Source organism: Barbus barbus (assembly GCF_936440315.1).
Source record: "Barbus barbus genome assembly, chromosome: 27".
Taxonomy (NCBI): Eukaryota; Metazoa; Chordata; class Actinopteri; order Cypriniformes; family Cyprinidae; genus Barbus; species Barbus barbus.
In genome coordinates this window covers 10,093,323-10,114,404 of record NC_136755.1, presented here as the reverse complement: position 1 = coordinate 10,114,404, position 21,082 = coordinate 10,093,323, and the positions used below count along the sequence as shown (strand labels likewise).

At 39.6% G+C, this 21,082-nt stretch overlaps 1 protein-coding gene across 2 annotated transcripts; it reads left to right on the top strand.

The window, feature by feature from the left end:
• Positions 1-1,300: 1,300 nt before the first annotated feature.
• Positions 1,301-13,103, top strand: LOC306847673 (KH domain-containing, RNA-binding, signal transduction-associated protein 1-like). 2 transcript variants are annotated; one of them, XR_013782176.1, is made up of 11 exons: positions 1,347-1,587; positions 3,087-3,208; positions 4,236-4,352; positions 4,575-4,721; positions 6,546-6,679; positions 6,807-6,996; positions 7,124-7,191; positions 7,427-7,485; positions 8,226-8,415; positions 10,454-10,515; positions 10,879-13,103. XR_013782176.1 is itself a non-coding variant. In XM_079381768.1 (9 exons), exons 1-9 carry the CDS (start codon positions 1,494-1,496, stop codon positions 8,330-8,332), a joined length of 1,038 nt encoding a protein of 345 aa, XP_079237894.1. In that variant the 5' UTR covers positions 1,301-1,493; the 3' UTR covers positions 8,333-10,106. The 2 variants fall into 2 exon arrangements, 1 of the variants encoding a protein (XP_079237894.1); XM_079381768.1 differs by lacking the exons at positions 10,454-10,515; positions 10,879-13,103 and having other exon boundaries at positions 1,301-1,587; positions 8,226-10,106.
• The last annotated feature ends 7,979 nt before the right edge of the window (positions 13,104-21,082 follow it).

Here is a 21,082-nt window from a genome sequence, read left to right as displayed (position 1 = left end):
AACGATGGTCTTGTTAAGAGAAAGAGAGAGGCAAAGCACAAAAGCAGCGGGGAAGAATAAGAGAGGAATATACTGTATATGCTAGCCAAGCTCAAAGGCCACAGCTGTCAGCAGCCACTTCGTTATGAGTTTGAATAGTCTGACATGCACAAACAGGGTGTGTTAACCTTGAGCGAGACTGAGGGAAAAAGGGGAGCGGAGGGTGGTGGTAGTGGTGTTAAAGGCCTAAGCAGGTGTGACAGTTCTGAAAGCTTTCACTGGACAAAAAAGGTTTCACTGGCCTCCTAGCAATGCTGAGCTACGGCTGACCTCACTGCTCTCCAGCGCTGGCAGAGAGAATCTGTGTTTGTTGTAGAAGGGAAGAAGGAAAACAAGCATGATTGTGTTTACCTGAAAGATGCCTATAAAATAATAACAGAGTAAAAGTACAGCATATGTTCTCTAATTCAAAATAGACCAACAGATCATGAGACTATGCCAGGATTGTCTTGTAACTTGACTAATAAATAAACATGTAAATTAACCAAACTAAAATCTATAAATCAAAGGATGTGCAACTGATCAAGTTTGCGTTTTAATAGTATTTGGCCATATTAATACTGTCTAAATGTTTCACCACCAACCCCTGAAAGTAAATCATCTTCCACTTTCCTCCAGTGGGGGGCAGCAAACATTATATTATGCACTGTGCACCATTCGTTCATAATTTACCACATAGATGAGTCCAGAAGCTTATGCAAACGTTTGTGGATGTCTCCAAGAACCAGACAGCACAACAGTATATTAATTCATGCATAACAGATTTATATTTACTGGAAGAACACAGATCATTTTTGTATGAGGAGTGCACCACTAATATTGTGTATCAGAATCATGTATAAACTGATGCATATACATGTAATCTTGAAGAAATATGTGTTCTTGTGTGTGTGTATATATATATATATATATATATATATATATATATATATGAAGAATTAAGATACAAAAGGCTCGAAGTGCCGTTTGAAATTTTCTTATAAAACGAGCCACTCTCCTGTGTGTAGGTTGAGTAGGCTAATTTAACTTTAATGGCAATGAAAAAGGTTATTTTCATTGCTTTTAAAGTGAAATAACTGAACATTAACATAGGAGCCTGAGATGATACATATATATATTATTATTTTTTATTTTTATTAATTTTTTTACTGAATGGGACTGGCAGCCCCAAAGCAAATGCATTTTGTACAGACTCTACAAACCAAAAACTTTCACATCAAAGTGGGCGGTCCCATACATCTCATCTCGTGACGTAATTTCCGCTAGCTCAAGTCATTTGCGCTGGTCTCGAGCTTTTGTTCATCTGTTTCTAGCAGCACGCCGGAGAACAGGAGTCATTGCTACTCAGTACAGCCGCCGCTGCTCGTGTGTCACCTCTTGCAGGAAGTGGATACCGAAATAGTTTCGCCGTCGGACGTTTGGTTTTTAAGCCTTCTTTAACTAAGAAACTCAACATGGAGAATGAGAACAAATACCTCCCGCAGCTGCTGGCGGAGCGCGACAGTCTGGACGCGTCGTTCACGCACGCAATGAAACTTATAACAGCAGGTAAACGCCGTTGTTTTGTGAAAACGAAGGAGAGGAGGCGTGGAAATCCAACCCGGGAACTTTTTGCGATGTAAATAAATCGTAGTTTTATTTAGAGAAACGCTGGGAATGGACTGTAGTCGTTCGCGGGACGCAGGGCGACCGTTACAAAGTCTCGCTTCAGCGCGCTGGGGGTGAGCCAGGCACGTGCTGCCGAAGCCATTTTCTGCGTGTAGTTAATGGTTTTTCGGAGGGACCAACTCCACTTCTACCGGATGATATCGTTTCTTTGTAACGGTCTCCATTTAAACCCGTAGTGCTGTATAGCTTTACCCCATCATCCCTTGGCAGCAGTCCTGTTTCCGCTCCAGTGCAGCGTTTGAGCCGCGTGTTGGATTGGGTTTAACCGCCGTGCGTTTATCGAAGTGGAAACTTTCGAACCAGATTACGGGGTTTATACGACTTTACCATAGTATATTAGTATTTTAATGTTGCTGAAATTTGATAATATTTCAATAAGGTATTAAAAAATGACTGTGTCGTATTAGAATTGCATATGAATTAGTAATTTCTTATATTTAAGGTTTGCTGCCTGCTATTGTTTGTTTGTAAGGAGGGCTCTGTATCTAACGTGGCGTTTCTTTGTACGCGTCGAGTCCCAGCCTACATGCACTTATCGTGTTTGTCTAGACGGAAAGATCTGGAAAGCTTTAGATGAAATCGTCCAAGTCTGATCAAATGAAATTGAGGACGGCTGAATGTCTTAAGTTTGAGATTTGTCGTAGTAATAAAAACCATGTTCCGGACCATATGTGCTTTTAGTGTGGGAAGTGTTGCATCTGGAGATTAAATGTTTTTTTTGGTGTAGGAAATGTATTTTCCTGGCCTCGTTTCACCACATGTCTTATATCATCAGTCTAGTTGGAAGGTAACTGTATCTTGTGGTTTATATTAGCAGGTCAGTTCTTTAAGTTGCCTTTGCAGAGGCATGTAAATGTTTGTTGTTTAGCATCAGACTTGCAGTGAAAATCCCTTTAAAAAGTCGAGTCTGTTGATTGATGGCATTTGCTGCCAGTGTCTTTGAGCCAAGCACTTTTCTTTGCAACCTGAAGCAAACACTTAAATCTCAGAAGTACATTTGGCATTGATGTAAAATGACCAGGAAATTGCTAGAGAAAATATTCCAGGCTTGTAAACATCAGCTTCTAATCCAGTTTGTCATGTATAAATGAGGGAAATGTAACTATGTAGGTTAATATGACTCCTGATTTGTGATGTCCATTTTTATGGTTTAACTCTTGATAATTAAAAGTGATACATTTCTGACCCTGTTGTCTGATGTGGAAGTCAAAACTTGTATGCAAATGTTTCTAGGGATTGAGTTTTGTAAAGCATGTAATAGCTGGTTAAGCAATGATTTAAAAAAAAGCAAAGTATCTTCAAATATATCAAGTTGCTCTAGTTTTTGCATTTAAATGTTCAAATCTCATGCCTGATGATGTTTTTTTTGTGCATTTTAGAAATCGAGAGTGTTGAGAAAGGAGAGACTGAGAAAGATACAGAAAGCTACCTGGACCTCTTCACACAGAAAAACATCAAACTGAAGGAAAGGGTTCTCATACCAGTCAAACAGTACCCTAAGGTGAGTGTCAATGTGGTATTCAGGAACATATATGCTGTGCCGGTTTACTCTATTTACATATACGCTGCTTCAGATCTGGTGTTGAATGAATGTGTAACACCTTAGTGGAAGCAAAGGTCACCTAAGGATTCTTGAGGGGTACAAAAATATTAAAGGAAAGGAGAACTTATATCATGGCAAGAATTGCATTAGTATTGGAAAGAACAATTAAAGAGCAAAATAGTAGGTCTGGCATATTTTGACAATTTTGCAAACATTTGATTGTTGAAACCTGTGAAAGGCTTGTAATCTGTTATGAAGGGGCTTAAGCTATTTTCTAAATGCATGTTTTTTTTGTGTGCATCCCTTGATGGCTACCTGCCAGAGGCGATCAGGCAGTTTGATTGAGTCCTCTGCTGTTTTAGAGGGAGTAGCAATGTTTTTCTTTGACCTTTGCATGTGTATTCTTTAAAGTTTGCTTGGCAGATAAATTGAGACTAGCTGAAAGTAACATTTTATTTTTCTCCACCTCTTCCCAGAATTCAATCCCGAGTGCTTTTTTTCTTTTAGTATTAGGCTACATGAATATCAGATTGGTGTGCGAGTTTTGCTTGACTGATTATGCTGCTCAAGTCCAATTGAAAATGCTGTTCCTCTTGAACAGCTTGTTATATTAAGCTTTTGCGTAGATTTTATTTAAAAAAAAAAATTTGTCCTGAGGATGTGCATTGTGTGGACAGTGTATGTCTTAGAGGTTTCAGATTATGTTAGATCTTTGAGGTTTTTTTTTTTTTCTCGCCCATTTTAGCAGAGTGTCCACGTGCGTGTGTTCCCAGACTGCCTAATGTTACCCCTCGCTTTGGTGTTGAGCAGTGCACGACTCTGGCCTTTCATCTCTATGCATTCCATTTAATCTTGTCCTGTTCAGGAAGATCAAAACTATTGAGCTTTTAGTCCTTGAAAACAAGTTCAGTCAGGCTAAGTGAGGCAGTCTAGAATTCCTCAAACGATGTGGGTTTAATATTTAATTTTCTGTTGCTTTGTGCAGTTTAACTTTGTTGGTAAGATCCTTGGACCGCAGGGAAACACAATCAAGAGACTGCAGGAGGAGACTGGCGCTAAGATCTCCGTGCTGGGGAAAGGATCCATGAGGGACAAAACCAAGGTAAAGTGTTATTGAGGTTCTTTTTAAAAGTTTGAATGATTGTTGCAAGAACGACTTTTTTTGTTGCTGGATTTCTAAGATGGCTCTAAATTCTCTAAGGGAATAAAAGGATGATTCTAGGCAATTTGATACATCACATTCTGGTTGTCTTGCTGTGTGAATGAAGGTTAAATGACAAACTAAGGGTAAACTGGATCTGCTGAACTACTTTGTGTTTTTCAGGAGGAGGGCTTAAGGAAAAGTGGAGAGCCAAAGTATGCACACTTGTCCATGGAGCTTCATGTGTTTATTGAGGTGTTTGCTCCTGTTCCTGAGGCATATGTGCGCATGGCTCATGCCATGGAGGAGATCAAAAAGTTCTTGTTCCCTGTAAGTACTCAGAAATCTGCTCTAGATTCAAGAAGGGCAGTCCAGAGATCATGCTCATTGCAGTGCAGTGCTGATATTTTGTTTTGTCTAAGCTCTCTCTGTTTATAGTGCAGTTTTTTTTTTTCAAATGGGCCATTGTTTAAGTTCAAACTCGCCTGTGTTGTTGGATTGTAACTCCACTTGCTATGCCGGTGGCAGCTTATTAATATTCAATCTGATAAATCGGTTGTTTTCAACATCACTTGTGTCTAAACTAAGTGACTGAAAGGTTTTGCTAAACCGCGTGTGTTTCCACTGTAAATGACTTTAACCTTTGTGCACTGTGCTTATGGCCTCATATGTGAGCTATGCAAACATAGGCTTCTCATGCTGTTGTCTAACTTTCTAAGCAGCTACTATTTGCATGTCATGATTAGGGATGGGTACCGAGAACCAGTAATATTTGGACCGGTACGTAATTGGGTCAATACCAGACAAACGATACTATTATCGCATCTTGCGTTGTTTTATCTCCGTATACTTCAATGTTAATGACGAATTAGAAGCTGCTGCTTGATATTTTCCTTTACTGCGACGGGCGTGTGATATCCATGCACATGTGCAATCAGTGGCGGAAAGAGTGAAATGTTCGAAAGTGTGGGCTCACATTACAAAACTAAGCCACACCAGTGTCAGATGCAATATATGCAGTAGTTGTAATAGTGAACGAAGAAGGCAACACCATTAATATAATGAAACATTTGCTAACAAAACACATCTACCTCAAGCAATGCACTGTATTTACTATGTCTCCCGGCTCCAACTGCAACTCGCGAGACACATTCACAGCGGTAGTTACACTCACGAAACACTGCACTTATTCACAATCACAAAAGTACATTATTTGTGTGTGCTTTAGTTTAAAACCTTGCCGTATAAATATTTCATTTGCGTGCTGTTCTGACCTGAAGCGCGCGTACACAAAGGTTGGTCAAACAGCACCTGGTTACTTGGTTATTAGTTATCGTCTGATTGCGCTAATACTGGCAAAAACACACAAGGTTTACATATAAACACAGTTAGTTATGTCTAAAGTGAAAGTATATAGTTGAGAGGGAGGAACAGATGCGTGCATTTCTTAAAGGGGCAGTACTAAACAGGCTGCCCATTTTCATTAAAGGGATAGTTGGCCCAAAAATTTAAATTGTCATTACATTTACATTTAGTCATTTGGCAGACGCTTTTATCCAAAGCGACTTACAATTGGGGAATACAAAAAGTGAACTGTGTCATGTTGTTCCAAATCTGTATTATTTTTTTATGCTTGTGCTGAACACAAAAGATGATATTTTGAAGAATGTGGGTAACCAAACAGTTTGCTGGTCCCCACTGACTGAAAAAAAAAAAAAAAAGTCACTGGGGACCAGCAGCTGTTTGGTTACCCACATTCTTCAAAATGACTTCTTTTGTGTTCAGCACAAGAATAAAAATTAATACCTTCAAAATAATTTTTATGTTTAACAGAAGAAAGAAACTCATTCAAGTTCAACAACTTGAGAGCAAATGACAATTTTCATTTATGGGTGAATTATTCCTTTAATGCGAATAAAATAAAACACAGAGAAAAATAATTCCCTGCTCCTGACTGAATAACTTTTAATACAGTTGCTAAAGTTCAGCAGTAATAAAATAACTTTCAACGAATTTAACAACTTTTCACATATCTTTTAGCACCAAATAGTATCGATAAGTACCGGTATCGATAAAATGTAAATGATACCCATCCCTAGTCCTGATGTTCTTGTGGAAAGTGTCATGTTAGTAAGCTATGTGCCTGTCTCACAGGACATGATGGATGAGATTTGCCAGGAGCAATTCATGGAGATGAAGTTCATAAACGGTGGTCAGGAACACGGGGGTAGAGGCCGAGGAGGGCCACCCATCAGAGGCCGTGGAGGTCTTCCTCCTGGAGTACCCAGGTACCCACACTAATCCATGTACCTTTTTAATAGATTAATTGTGATGCTTTTAGTTTGAGCTGGATTTGCATTCAGATTCTAAAACTTGGAGAGCTTAAGATTTATTTTATTTTTTTTACCTTTGCAGGGGTCGTGGTATGCCCCCACGTGGGGGTCGTGGCGGACCCCCTCGAGGTGGAACTGCAAGGGGAGCACCTGCAGGTAGAGGAGGACCATCAGCCCAGCTGCCCAGAGGAGCAGCTTCCAACCGTGCCCGTCCACCCGCCCCTGCGTCTCAGCGGATGCCCCCTCCGACCCAAGACTCATACGAAGAATATGTATGTTCCTTTTATTAGATATTTTCTGAATTTATTTTGAAGATTTTGAGTGCGCTAGTATCTTCAGTTTATGCTGCTGTCGACTGATTGTTTTTTTTATGTTTTTTTCTCCCCTTTATTTCTTCAGCCTTATGACGAGAGCTACACAGAGGCAGGCTACGAATCTTATGACAGCTACTACAGTCAGCCACAAGTGTAAGTTAATAGTACATTATTATTATTATTTGGTTTGGGACATGGAAAGTGCAAGTTTCCTCAAAAAGATCAACTTGGTTTATGATTACTATGGTTGATGGATGATTTTTGGAAACATCCCAGTGTCTTAAAAGCACAATGTTCTTGGCTTAGTTTATTTTAAGAAATTCAGGCCAGGTTCTCGTGTAAGAGTTGTTCATTTGAACAGTGTTTGTACTTGCATATTTTGTTTCAGAGAACCAGAGTATTATGATTATGGACATGGAGAGACACAGGAGGGCTATGAAAACTACAGTAAGTTTAGTTTTCTGGTCATTTAATCCCCAAACCTTCATCTGCTGTTGCTGATGGTTTCAAACATTTATTCTAGTTACTTCAAGGGTGTGGACAATGTTACAATTGATAACACTGGTGTTACTGAATAGAACCGTTCCTATTTTTCAAGATGGTTATGGAAGTATTACTACCTATGAGTAATGACCAATGTTGTATTTAAATATTTGTAAATGAAGCCTGTCACACAGGCTGTTTCTGAAATCGCATACCGTCTATAGGCTTTTGCTTTGAGACTTTGATACTGTTATAGAAGTACATTCTATTTAGTTTGAATATGGCTTTTTGAATACTATGAATTTGGACATACTACACTTGTTAGGTACTCTGACCTACTATATAGTATGGAAGTAGCCATATGTGGATGCAGCACATAGTTTGATCCATAGCATAGATCAGGGGTAGGCAATGTCGGTCCTGGAGTGCCGATGTCCTGCAGAGTTTAAACTCTACAGGACAGCGGCACTCCAGGACCGACGTTGCCTACCCTTGGCATAATGTTCACATTTTACTTATTTTATTACAAGTGTCCCACCAGCAATGTTTTGACTTATTTTTAAACAATTCTTGTAAATTTGCATTTATAACCATACTAATGCAGACTTGGTGGGGCTTTTCATTTATTTTCATTACAGATTTTGGTGAGCTATAGTTTGCTTGCTGTTGTTATACCCACTTTTACTGTGTGCTTGCTCCCACAGCTCAAGATGACTGGAACGGGACACAGCGCCCTGCTGGCGGTGGAAAAGCTCCTGCTCAGAGACCGACTAAGCCCGGGTTAAGGGAACACCCCTATGGAAGATACTAAGTCTGATTAGTGGACCGTCACCCAACGCGTCGCCATGACAACTGTCTCCCATGGCAGCTCACGCTTTAAGCTACCCGACAAAAGTAATTGTCCGTTTGTTTTTTTGGTTTTGTTTTTTACTCCGGACATTTTTAAAGAAACTCGACAGAACGGCATTTGAATGCCTCAAGAATCAACATAACCTTTAGAAGGATTAGAGTTTAAAAATGGCTGTTTTTTGTTTGTTTGATTTATTTTTTGTTTTTGCCAATATCTCTTCCTCTGCTCATACCTACCCTTGCTTTTTTGCATTTGTCAATGGTTAACGTTTGTTCCAGTGATTGGAAAAAGTATTTAGCTGAGAAGTAAAGCCTAACAACTGTACAGCCACTTTTTATGTGTCTCAGGACGCCACTTTAATGTGTTACCTTAAAAACTCTGCTGAGGTGCAGTTGCAGATTCCCATGTAGGCTACATTTCAAAATTCTGTTTAATACTAGCATATCAAAAAGACCCTAAACGTAATGTGTGTTTTGTAATAAGGAGTATAAATTACTGAAATGCAAAATGTCTTTAATGGTATTTCCAACAGCCATTGATTATTCCTCATTTGATTTAAATAGTCTTAAAAGATGTAAATGTAGATTTAGGCCTCAACATTTTTCCTTGCATCTTTTAGAGTTTTGAAATATAGCCCAATTAGACGCTGTTGAGATGGAATGTCCTCAAATCCTTAATTTGTTAAAATAAGATGTTACTTTTTAAAACTGTTCTGTAGAATAACTCATGTTTGGCTACTTATGTTTAAAATCATCAAAAAAAAATCATCAAACAAGTCAGATTATCATGGATGGCACCATGCTATATAAACTGCATGCACAAACTGCTTAAAAGGATTTGGACAACAATCTCCACAAGGGTCATCTCTTTCTTATGTAAAGGGATACTGCAGCTAAAACCGACTCTATTGTACATAATTTAAAAAAGGAAAAAAAAAACAACCCACATCCAAACTGTACTTTACTGCCATTTAGTATTTGTATCCTCTCCATAAAATGCAGAATGACTTGTGTAAGCTTGCCTAAATAGGTAACTAAATCTGTCCAAAACATGTTTTGCAGCAGATGTCAATAAAGCCTAGATTGTTTTTTATGAAACTTTAACCTGGTTTATTTTTCTTTGTCTTCATAAAATCTGAAATGGCCTTTTAAATAACTCATAACCTTCGGTTCCAACCTTTCTTGCTCTTCAAAAACAGATTTTAAATTTAAAACAATGCATGTAGTCTGAAGACGTAAACTACACTAAAGGAGTCTGTTTAAAGTGTTTGATTTGACAATTAAAAGCACACCTTTAATGTTTCTCTCTCTTTTTATACTTAAAAAGGACCCTAGAGGTAAGACCTGTGCTCTTTAAAATAACCTGGATAGCTTCCTAATGTCTATAGAGAGAACTAAAGAATTCGATGCTTGGGTATGTATTAAACTTTTCTTGAATGACATTTTATTTTTGGTCTCACTAAGAATGGGAAATGTATTACAGCCTGAAATAATTTGAATTTAAAAGATAAGTTATGCAGGGGCCGTATTTGTCAAGACTGATGCAAAGACAAGTTGGCTGCTTTTAGTAAAGAGGACAGGAGAGGACTGTTAAACTTTAAGTGCAGCATTTTAAAGGTAACCCTAACCCTAAATTTGTACGTGAGTAGTGTTACATTTATATTCTTAAAACTGTTTGGTAACAGCGTGCAATGATTTAAAAGATTCAATCGTTTAAAAATATAAAAGTAAAGTGGAAAAAAAAAAAATATATATATATATATACAAACACGCAGTAATAGATTTTGCTTATAATATTTCTGTACTAACATTTCAGAGCAGAATTATAATGCAACTCATGCTAAAAGTGCTCAGTGTCAAATCTTGATCCATCTATGTTTGTAATGCTGCTCCTGTTTTTTTTTTCTTTTGCGATTTAATTGTTTAACGTATTGAAAAACTCAAATGTCCTACCTGAAAAAGTTACCTGGAAAAGCTTGAGTTGCATGACTCAAACTTGGCAGATTGCATGAGCTTTCTCAATACAAAATAGTTTATCATAGCAATGTTTGGTTGTTCGCTCATAGCATTCTCTCTTCCCTAGGTTGTGATGCCTAGCAATTCCTGGAAATGGAACATTTAATCGAATGTCAGACCTCTCCTCAGGTCAGTTATCTTTTCCCCTGAAACTGCAAACATGCATCAATGCTCGTCCATTAAAGTTATTACTTTTTTTTTTTTTTTTTTTTTTTTTTTTTTTGTTCTCTGTAGTTTTAGTCCGTCTTAATTCTGATGAGTCAAAGCTTTCCAAATCTGCATGTTCTGCAAGAAGCGCTAAATGGCACAAAGTTGCACTGCCCTAATGGGCTTGCTTCCGGTTTCCACTATATACTCAGCTCTGTAATTACTGGTAGCTCCAGTGGCTTAATGTGATGAATGGACTCATCATGGAAGATGATTTAGATGTCTCAGAGTTGTTTGCTCCTCCCTCTTGCTTGCATTGCTGATCGACTTGTAATTCTCCTACAGGAAAAGACAAACGTTTATTCGCAGTGTAAGAGCAATCTTACCTTTGAACACCAGCTGCCTTTAAGGAACCATGGACAGTTTGACTGAACGGCTTCTGAACAATGGCAGAAATCGATGATCCTGTCGGCTAAAGTTTGAACCAGCAACCTCTTAATGGGTTAAAGTGGAAAGTCTTGTTCTTGGTGCTGTTTATATTGGCTCTCCAGTCGTAACGCAAGGTCATTTTCTCTGTATTGAAAGTTTAGCTTTACTGTTCACCTCAAGTGCTTTCTAAGCACACTTTGCTTGATATGTTCATCTTTAAATTGTCTACTTCTGCTCATGTTGGCCAAGAAATAATTTTAACAAGCTTGAAAAATTCTGTCCAGGCTCTCCAGACGTCTGCCTCAGACAATACTCTAGTGCTTTATTCTGCAAGACAAGCATGTCTTCCCCGGTTCCTTGCTCGGAGGAACGTACATGCTAATTTGGAGCTGTCCGGCCCTTATTTCTTAGCACAGACTGTGTCCGTTAATTGCCATGGTAATTTTCATCATCCTCTTGAATAGATATGTTTGAATGGGTTTATGCTGGCGGAGCTCTTTTGCAGTTTGTATGAATCACAAATGAATCTTGCATCTGATGAACCAAGCACAAAAAGCTCAAGGGGTTTGCAGCGTAGCGTAACGGTTGATCTAAATCATACTAAAGTTTTTTTTTTTGTTTTGTTTTTTTTTACCTTCTGGCTAAACGTCTTTCTTGCCCTAATTGAGAGCTTTCCATAAATTCTGTTTGTTTTCTAATCCTCGCTGTTTGGCACTGTGTATGTGTTGCTGTCAGTGTATATCGCTGTAGCTTCCATCTCTTGCTCATTCCCCCTCCCCTCCAGCACACACAGGATCCGAGCCCGTCATTCTGACCAATTACCGCCGCTGACAGTGTACCCCACCCCCCAACCCCCCCGTAGAGCCGCCACTGGTTGCTGACTGGCTAACAGGACTAATGCCTTATTGCATTAGAGACAAATGAGTCCTCGGCACAGATTTTAATAAGCATCAGCCACCACTCAAGTGCCATCGAACAATTGGAAATGGGTGCACGTGGGTAGGAGGTTGACCGGTTTGTATGCAGGCTTCAATGTAATGAGAAATCTCAAAAGCAGATAATAGAAATATTTAATTCGTTTCCCAGACAGATGCTTAGGGGGGTAAAGAAAACTACTCTCAAAGAGGAGGAAATGTTCAAACCCACTGCGTGCACTTAATGGGCCTTTGTTTACATGGTCATATCTGTTTGCGTCGGACATGCGTGGCCTACAGCTGCTGGTGGAATGCCTCTGGGGTAATGTGCAAGGCATATGTGGTGGTCTGAAACTGGGGGATTGTGGCTTGGCAGCGCTTTCCTCTTAACACACATTGTGCATGCTGAAAACAGGAAGCATGGCTTTGCGAATGCAAATGAAATGCAAAACGCTTACACCACTGACTGTCTGTCTTCCTGCATGGCTAATTTGCTAGTTTCTCACCTAACCAGTATACTCTCTCCAGGGAGTCAGGGTTTTGAGTGCACGGGGAGGAGTTGTGACGGTTTCTGGCTCGCATCCTGGAGAACCGTGGCCGCTGGCCACCTCCTTTAGTGTGAAATGCTGGTAATAACTAAGCCTCCTAAAGGTCTCTCTCAATGTGCTGTGATGAAAATGAATTGAATGCATCCATGTGGAATCTGGCTTGAGTAATCCGTAGCCCTCCAGGACTAAAACCTTGGACACCTTCACCTTGGCTGTCACTGAAGTAACATTCCAATGCATGTTTCCCAACATCTACATAAGCAGACGCACCTAACACAATGTCGGGAAACCATGGGAATTTCTTGGGATTAGTGATGAAATACAAGTGCCAGGAGTCTGTATTCTTTTGTTTTCCTAAGGAGATTGATGAGCCTGTATTTACAGTGCAACTGTAAACTGGATTTGAGCTTATTGAAGTGCCTAGCTGTTGGCCTTATCTCAGTATAAGCAAACTAAAGCCTTTGGGGTCAGAGAAACCGTTTGGTGACTTGGGGCAATGGACAGAATTTTTCTTTACATTTGTAAGTCATTCAAACTTGTTTGGTAGTTGGTGCATCCAAGAGCACTCGCACACAACCTGCATATTACATTTGACTACAAAGAGAATACTTAATTTCACAGATGTTTTTACCTATTTTGTAATGTCAAAAATAAAAAGAAACTGAATTCAAGAAGTGGCTCCTATGTCTCTTTCAAAGTTTGTCTTCATGTCTCTTGATAGCTTGTACTCCTCAGGGTTTCAGAATGGACTACAATGGACTCTCATACAACAATGGTTTACAGTAAAATAAATCTGTGTACAATATACAGTGCAATAACTTCTTGAATGCTAACGAAAAAGCAATGCAATCAATCAGCTACCTTTATCAAATATTACTGTAATTTGACTTAATTTTCATTTTAGGTGTTAGTGGCTCGCTTGTCTTTGTTTTTTGTTTTTTTTGCCGTGAAACCTTTGTGCTTTAAAGCAAAGGTCTTCAACCCTGTTTCTGGAGACTCGCTGACCTGAAGAATTTAGCTTCAACCTATTCAAACACACCTGAACCAGCTAATCTAGGTCTTCAGGATCGCTTGAAAATCTATAGGCAGGTGTGTTGAAGCAGGTTGCAAATAGACTTTGCAGGATTGTTGGGCTGTATCTAAAACCACCCGCTATACAAGGGAGTGCCCAATTCAAATTTGATCTCCAACCCCAATAAAACACACCTGAACCAGCTAATCAAGGTTTTACTAGACATATTAGAAATTTCCAGGTAGGTGTGTTGAGACAGGATGGAGCTAAAATCTGCTGGGCAGCGGCCCAGGACTGAGTTTTAACACACCTTTATGGTGGCCGAGAGCTCAATGCACTGCAAATAGAGAAAGCATCTGCAAATTAAGAAAACTTCAATTTGACAACACGCGCTGCAAATGCTCGCAACACAACCAAATAAAGAAACGCACTGCAAATACAACACAACCAAACAAAGAAACACGCTGCAAATAAAATTCTTTATTTGGTTGTGTTGTGAGCATTTGCAGTGTGTTTCTTTATTTGTTTGTGTTGTGAGCATTTGCAGCACCTGCTGTCAAACCGATGAAGATTTATTCTTGATTTGCTGCTGCTTTTTCTATTTGCTTGTGTTTTCTGAAGTTGCAGCGCGTTGAGCTCTCTTGGCCACCGTAACCCTTCCCTATACCCTCATTCAGAATTCCCTAGATTACATCCCTAATATAGTCCCTCGAATGAAAACGAGTGAGTTGGGCAATTGAACCTTCTTGAAATACAATAAGAGTTCATGGGTGTGCTCCATTGGCCAACCATTGATTGTACGTCGGTTGTACACTTGTAAATGAGGTGCATTATGGGATTGAATGAGTACACTCGATAATGTCCACAATGGTAAATGGACATCCATTTATAGTAATGGACATTACTATAAATGGATGTCCCCTTAACTAGTTCACTATAAAATGTTATTGCAGGGTTGAAGACTTCTGATTAAAAATAACCTTTATGGTTAAGTTCTATGAATAGCATCTGTTGCATGCCGATTACCACAGAAAATCATGCTGGCTCATACCTCCGATTGTAAAATCAGCAGAAATGTGTTTGGAGTGGATGTCCGTGAGGCAGCTGTTGTGTGGGTTCCCCATAGACTTCCATTGTGAGTGCAAGCAACATTCAGACAATCTGTGTAATAACTACTTGTCCTGCTGGTTGCTGTGCTGAGCATGTTTTGAAACCAATAAGGATGAATAAGATGTGCATCATGCGGCCCTCGTGAATAACTGAAGACTCCCATTTAGTCTTGAATACTTTTAATGCACAACAAGGATGTGCTTTCATGAGCTGAGCACTTAGAAAACTATGTTTAGATCAAACCTTGATGTAAGCAGGGTCTGTTGAGCAATTGTGGTGTTTTTAATGGAATGTGTGTTTAATGCGAGTGCGCTCAGGTATCTGGTGCAACAGATAAGAATCAATGAGACATGCAGGGCACTACACAGCTTGAAGGGAAGTAGGCGCCGGTCTGCCCTTTGGCTGTGCTCAACAAGCATTAAGTTCTAGAGGAAGTATCATGTCTTAAGGTGTCTTCACACAGTCAAGTTATGAATTCTCTGTGCCTGCTCAGTATAAAAATCCCGGCTAAATTAGGCCTAAATTCAACCCACCTCATCCCTTAGTACCAAAGTATTCAATTGTAATTTCTCATGTAAATGCATTCATGCCACCTGTGAGCTGTATTTAACAGTCTGTATAAAGCTATCAAAATGCCACTTCAGAAACCCTCTATGCCACATTTGGAGTGTAAATTTGCCATTATTGGTGATAAACTTGGTGTTGCAGAAGAACCTTTGCATTGAGTCTTCATGTATTTATAGATGAGTAATTGCTTCCATCCTTGTGTTTTCAGAGCATAGTTTGGCAAAGCTAAATGACTAAAAAGGAAACTGTTCTCATTTTGACCTTTCAACCCACGCCGACGGTACAAATCCGCCCGCTCTCATCCTTTCTCTTCACTGGTCTGCTGCCAATATGTTCGCTCTTAGTGAGACTGAAATGGCAGCAAAGCCTCAGGAGCATTTTCAAGTGGAAAGTAGTTGCAGCTTATGTTTTTTATCGTTAGTGTTTCCAAGTGAATCCGCCTCCTCAAGCTAAACCCGGAATCACCTTTTTAAAGATCGTTTCTTGTTGGGAATGTAGTTTAAACCCAACAGTCTGTCACAGGTCACCGCTGCGGACTACGCTGACATGTCCGCACACGCTGCTTCTCTTCTTTCCTGTTCACATGGAAACCCTGGGCCTCATTAGCTCACGCACTTGACTCCAGACCCCTGCCTGCGCTTCCATGGGAGCGAATCCCTCGGAAGCAATTTAGGGCTCGATATAAATCAATTTTTATGTTAAATACTTGCCTTGGAAGGAGATGTGGGGGTGGGGAAGTGTGCGCTTTACCGAGCCGTAGGCTTCCCACATGTCCCTTGTGCTTTAGTCACAACGCTGACCACCGCAGGCTGTCTCTGCCTTCCTCTCTCTCGCTCTCTACAGGTCTTAGTAATTCACCTCGCTTGCTCATACTCTCTGCCAACCTGCAGTTTTCTTCCTCTTCCTCTCTCTGGTCTCATGTTTGACCCTCTGCGGTTGTTGTGCCTTGCCTTTGGCTCAGCTCTAATTTTAGTAGGATTGAAGAAAATCTAGCAGGGGAAGAGCGAGGGGTCTTTCTGCAAGACTCAGACTTCCAACCTAATTACCCATCCTGTTACCTCAGTATCAGCCTCCCTGCAGCAAACCCAGCCGGCGGACGCAGCGGTGACTCAGTCACCTCTACATAGATCAGAGCTTTTCACTGAGAATAAGGGTCACATTCGAGTGCAATTGCCATTTTGGTATTGGAGTGTCAATTGAAAGCGTAATTCGGGTAAATTAGAGGTATGATGGATATTTTATTGCATACGCATCAAAAATTTAAAAGGAGACAAATAGAAAGTGAATAGATGTATTTTAAATGCATTCAAGAGAACAGCGATCTATATGCATAATTGGCGTCACAATGACAGCAATCTGTAGTGACAGAAAATACATTCCAATAAGAGCTGCCAATTTGAGGCGACATGCAATAGTGACTGCTTGATGCAGCAATGTTACATACCTGAACTGTATAGAATGACGCCAGCAAAACCAAGGTTATGGGTTCGATTCAAATAATATATATATAGCTTGAATTTAGCATAAATTGCTTTGGATAAAAGCATCTGCCAAGGGCAAAAATATTACATTAGATCTGAATAGCTGATTAATCAAGCAATAGTCAGTATATCAGTCAGTCACTAAACCTTACATCATATTATACTCAATTTGTCATCAGGGAGACTATCGGTCTAACAATTTTAGCCTTATTTTCCCTTTTGCCAAAAGAGAACCAGGATACTGCAGTAAGATTTGGAGAATAAATGTATCATTCCCGTTAATCTAGATGAGCAGCACTAGTGGTTAAATGGTATATGTCTGGGGGCTTTGAGTTCAAAACTGATAAGAGAGCTGATAATTTGAGTAATTTGCATTTATACAGTAGGTAGCTGCAACTTTATTTCATTTTAGTCTGGAATCATTCACAGTGTGCTTTTTAATGATGCTCTCTAAGACAAGCATTACTATTGCTCATACTTTGAGCTTGGGCTTTGAACCAATAAGTATTACAGTGAAGTATTAAACGTTGGTCTGTAACTGTTAGACTTGGTGATGAGAGGTCTATGTTTCTAATGGCGCCTATTTTAGCTCTGATTTTCCACTTGCAGACAGAATTAATGGAGATCATGTCAAAAGCCCAAAAATTGGAGGCAAATCTGCTCATTCACATCAGTGATCGCTATGGTTGAATTGACAAGAATGCGATCTGTGTGAAGTGCTGGTGTGTCTGCAATATCTAGACCCATATCCAGGTTTGGTAGTGTGAAATATTTTGACTGGAACGATTTTAAAAAAGGTAGTTAAGTCAAGTAGCTATATCCAGTGTTTGATAAATTTATACTAAGTACAGTATAACAATTTATATACAAGTTCAGTGTCTACTTGTGAAAAACATACTGTGAAAAACAGTATGTGAGATGAATATTATGCCAAAATTCATAATATTTTAAAAGTACCTGGATGACTTACTACTTCTAGCGATTCTGAAATATGCATCTGATGGACACTTTACAGTGCGCTATGCCATGAGGTAGGTAACATTAAAAAGCCAGCATGCCAGATGTAGTAAATCCAGTAATTCATACCACTGCTGTACTTAGACAGCATGTAATTTTGGATTTGCACAAATTTATGGATGAAGTCAGACAAGTAGAGCATAGTGCTAGAAATGCTAAGGTCTTGGGTTCGATATACAGGGAATAAACAAAATGCTAAAAATGTATGCCTTGAATGCAATGTACGTCAATTTGGATAAAAGTATCTGCCAAATACATAATGTAAAAAAAGTGCATTAGATTATCCCTTCGATGCTCAAAACATTATTAGCATCAGCTTTTGGTTGTGCTACACTGCTCAATAAAGTAGTACTGAAAATGCTAGACTATTATGAAAATAGCTGAACTACTGTAACACTACTGAAAAATGTAGTTAAGTACATTTAGTTAGTTATGACTTATGTTTGAGTGAACTCTTCCTTTGAAGCAAGCATGAAAATTGAAAGCCTTCAGTTTAATTGCATATGCTTTGCCTTTCACAATGAGAATTTGTTTATGGATAATGTAATATTTCAATATTTTGGGCAAGGCTAATGTGTTGTTTCACCTTAATTTAACTGAATACATTCCCCTGGAAGACTGCGCATGGAAGCAGTGCCCTGCTTTCTCATGACTTGGCTGCGGCCACCCTTTTAATCAATGCTTGGAGCATGCTAAAACACCTCAAAGCATCGTCCTCCTCCACCGCCAAGGCCAGCGAGAAAGAGGTTTGAAGAATGTACTCTTGGAAATATTCCTACTTTAGGTAATAGAATGTGTCGACTGTTGCTGCCTGGCTTTCTCCCACCCTCTCGAGCTGTCAAACTGAATTGAGTCACATCTGCTCTCTTCATTCCTTTGAAGACGAAGAGATGAGTTTGGCAAATCAACCAGCTGCCTGTAGGGAAAGCCAGCACCTGTCACGAGGGATGTCATTAGCCACCGACTAGACAATCCTGTCTGCATCTCAGCCTCCATCTGTAGCGTCCCTCACTCGTCTAGCTCACCGCGTATACCTGACCCATCATGCGTCCCTCTCTCGGTTTTAAGCTCTTTTGCTGGCATTGCTATCTCTATCTGTTTTGTCTCTATTTAGCCCTCTCTATCTCTCTTTGTGCAGCGCTCTGTCTGACAGGCTGCCTATTTCTGAGTCACAGCATGGCCAGGCTCACGCTCCTGTGGGCCCGCTCATTTTATTGATCTCTCTCAAGTCTTTTCTGTCCTCGTTAGTGAGAGAGAGCCGGTCGGGGGCTCGATGCTGTAGTACCGCAGGCTTCTCTTTTGCTGGTTGAGAATCCAGTCCAAGTCGTGATTGATGATCTCAGCGCTTCTGCCGGTGTTCAATGAGTTGGTACCCCTGCCCAAGGGTTTCATTCAAGATTCGGGGATGTTGTAGAATTAAAACCGTTTTGCTGTTTCTCTTGCTTGCGTAACAGTTGGCTCGTCAGATAAAGTGGGCTATTGTGGAAGATAAAGCTTCTTTGATGATAAAATGGCTGCCGGGCTTGTGAGCAGAAGGCCAGGCTTTTGCCTCTGTAGGGATTCTGCCACACGTTCCACGGGTCATGTGTCTGAAACGGGCTTGACCGGAGGGAGGTCTGTCATGATTGTGCAGTGACCTGAATGGAGGGTGTGATTCAAAACGGGAAGAGCATCGCTAGTTTGCGAAGAGCTGGAATTTGAATTCTCTCTTATTCCCCATCTCAATAAAAGATCTAAGAGGATGAAGCTCACATAGAAGTGTCATACTATACTCCAGAATGTAAAAATTGCATATACAATTTTACAGAATTTGCATATACAAAATGAAGCCTTTTTTGCATTGACATTATTTTCATGACAAATAAATTTAATTTCAATATAGCCAGGATATTTCTTTGACAGTGTTTATGAGTTTCACTCGCGTATGCTTGACTTATCACTATCCGTTCACTCTTTTTCGGTGTCTCTTTGCTTTTTTTGTCCCCTACTTTCCCTGTCCTCCATAAATAGTGCAGCAGCATGCTGTCGTGCTATGTCTTCCAGCGTCGCTGTCTGTGTGGGCCTTAGGCTGAGTCTGTTCTGTGGCCCATAGTGGCATTAACACTCCCGCTGAGCTGAACACACACTCTGCACCAGCACTAGCACAGCTGGCACTTTACATTCAAACTCCTGACAAGACCAACCATGGAAATAAACACGTACATTGTTCTCTGGATGTCTGTGTGTTTTGTTTCTTCTCATTTTTTTCTCTTTCAGACTATCTGACAGGATGACAAGGCGATACGCTGCACTAAGGGTGGAGGTCTTCGCTTACTTGCCTACTAATGAGATGGTTCTCTCTATCTCTCTTGTGTCCTTCCCTCTGAAACCCCTCCAGGCTGGGTTTTAATCTTTTGTAAAGGAATCTTGGCATCAGTTCTACCTTTGTAGTGTAGCCACTTGGCTGTTTGTGGAGTTTCTGGAATTGGGTGTGCGATATATTTCACTGTCATAACCAGAATACACTCCCATCCCTGGTTTTGTTAACTAACTAGTTTCTACTGGTTTCATTTCAGATCCCACATTTGTTGGAAATTTATCACATTACCAATATGTATCTAGATATTATAGATTTGTTTTTTAGGTTTATAGTTAGATTTATAAGTATGAAGTTGGTTTTCATGCTCCTCACAGTCAATTATTCATTATTGTTGTGCCTTTTTTGTTTTGAAAGATGCAAGGATACATTAAATAGATCAAAAGTGACAGTAAATACAAAATGTTAAAATCTTTTTCTATTCATCAAAGAACAGTTTTGTATCACAGTTTCCACATAAATATTATGCAGCACAACTGTTGTCAATGTTGACAATAATAAGAAATGTTTCTTGAGCAGCAAATCAGCATATTAGAATGATTTCTGAAGGATCATGTGACACTGAAGACTGGAGTAATGATGCTGAAAATTCAGCTTTGCATCGCAGGAATAAATTACATTTTAAAATATATTCAAACAGAAAACTTCACAATATTACTGTTTTACGGTATTTTCGATCAAATAAATGCATCCCTGGTGCATGAGCATAAGGGACTTTTTTTTCAAAAACATAACAAAATGCAGTTTTCTGATCTGTCTTTATGTATTTATTTATGTTTGTTAAAATCTTTGTTAGGATTTTGTTAGGTATTTTAGCAATCATGATTGCAGTATGCTGTGACTGACCAATCAGATTCAAGTATTCCTGAGCGCTGTATATATAATATATACTTTTAGCATGTTAATCGTTTCTACCCTTCATTATACGCTCTATTAATTTGACAGTTAGAGTACTGAATTATCAAATATTACCAAGAAGATATTAGCACCACACATGGTAATTATCACTTGTCAATGTTAGAACTTGTCAGTACCAGTAACATGACACAATAATCTTGTCGGACTTCGATTTACTTCTTGAGAAAGCAATAGTGCATGGTGTAGGTCTGCAGGGT

Bases quoted from the DNA above. Each gene is read 5' to 3' on its own strand.
- LOC306847673 (XM_079381768.1), top strand. From the start codon at position 1,494: ATGGAGAATGAGAACAAATACCTCCCGCAGCTGCTGGCGGAGCGCGAC. The intron at 1,588-3,086 runs GTAAACGCCGTT...TGTGCATTTTAG, and splicing joins AATGAAACTTATAACAGCAG to AAATCGAGAGTGTTGAGAAA. The intron at 7,486-8,225 runs GTAAGTTTAGTT...TTGCTCCCACAG, and splicing joins GGAGGGCTATGAAAACTACA to CTCAAGATGACTGGAACGGG.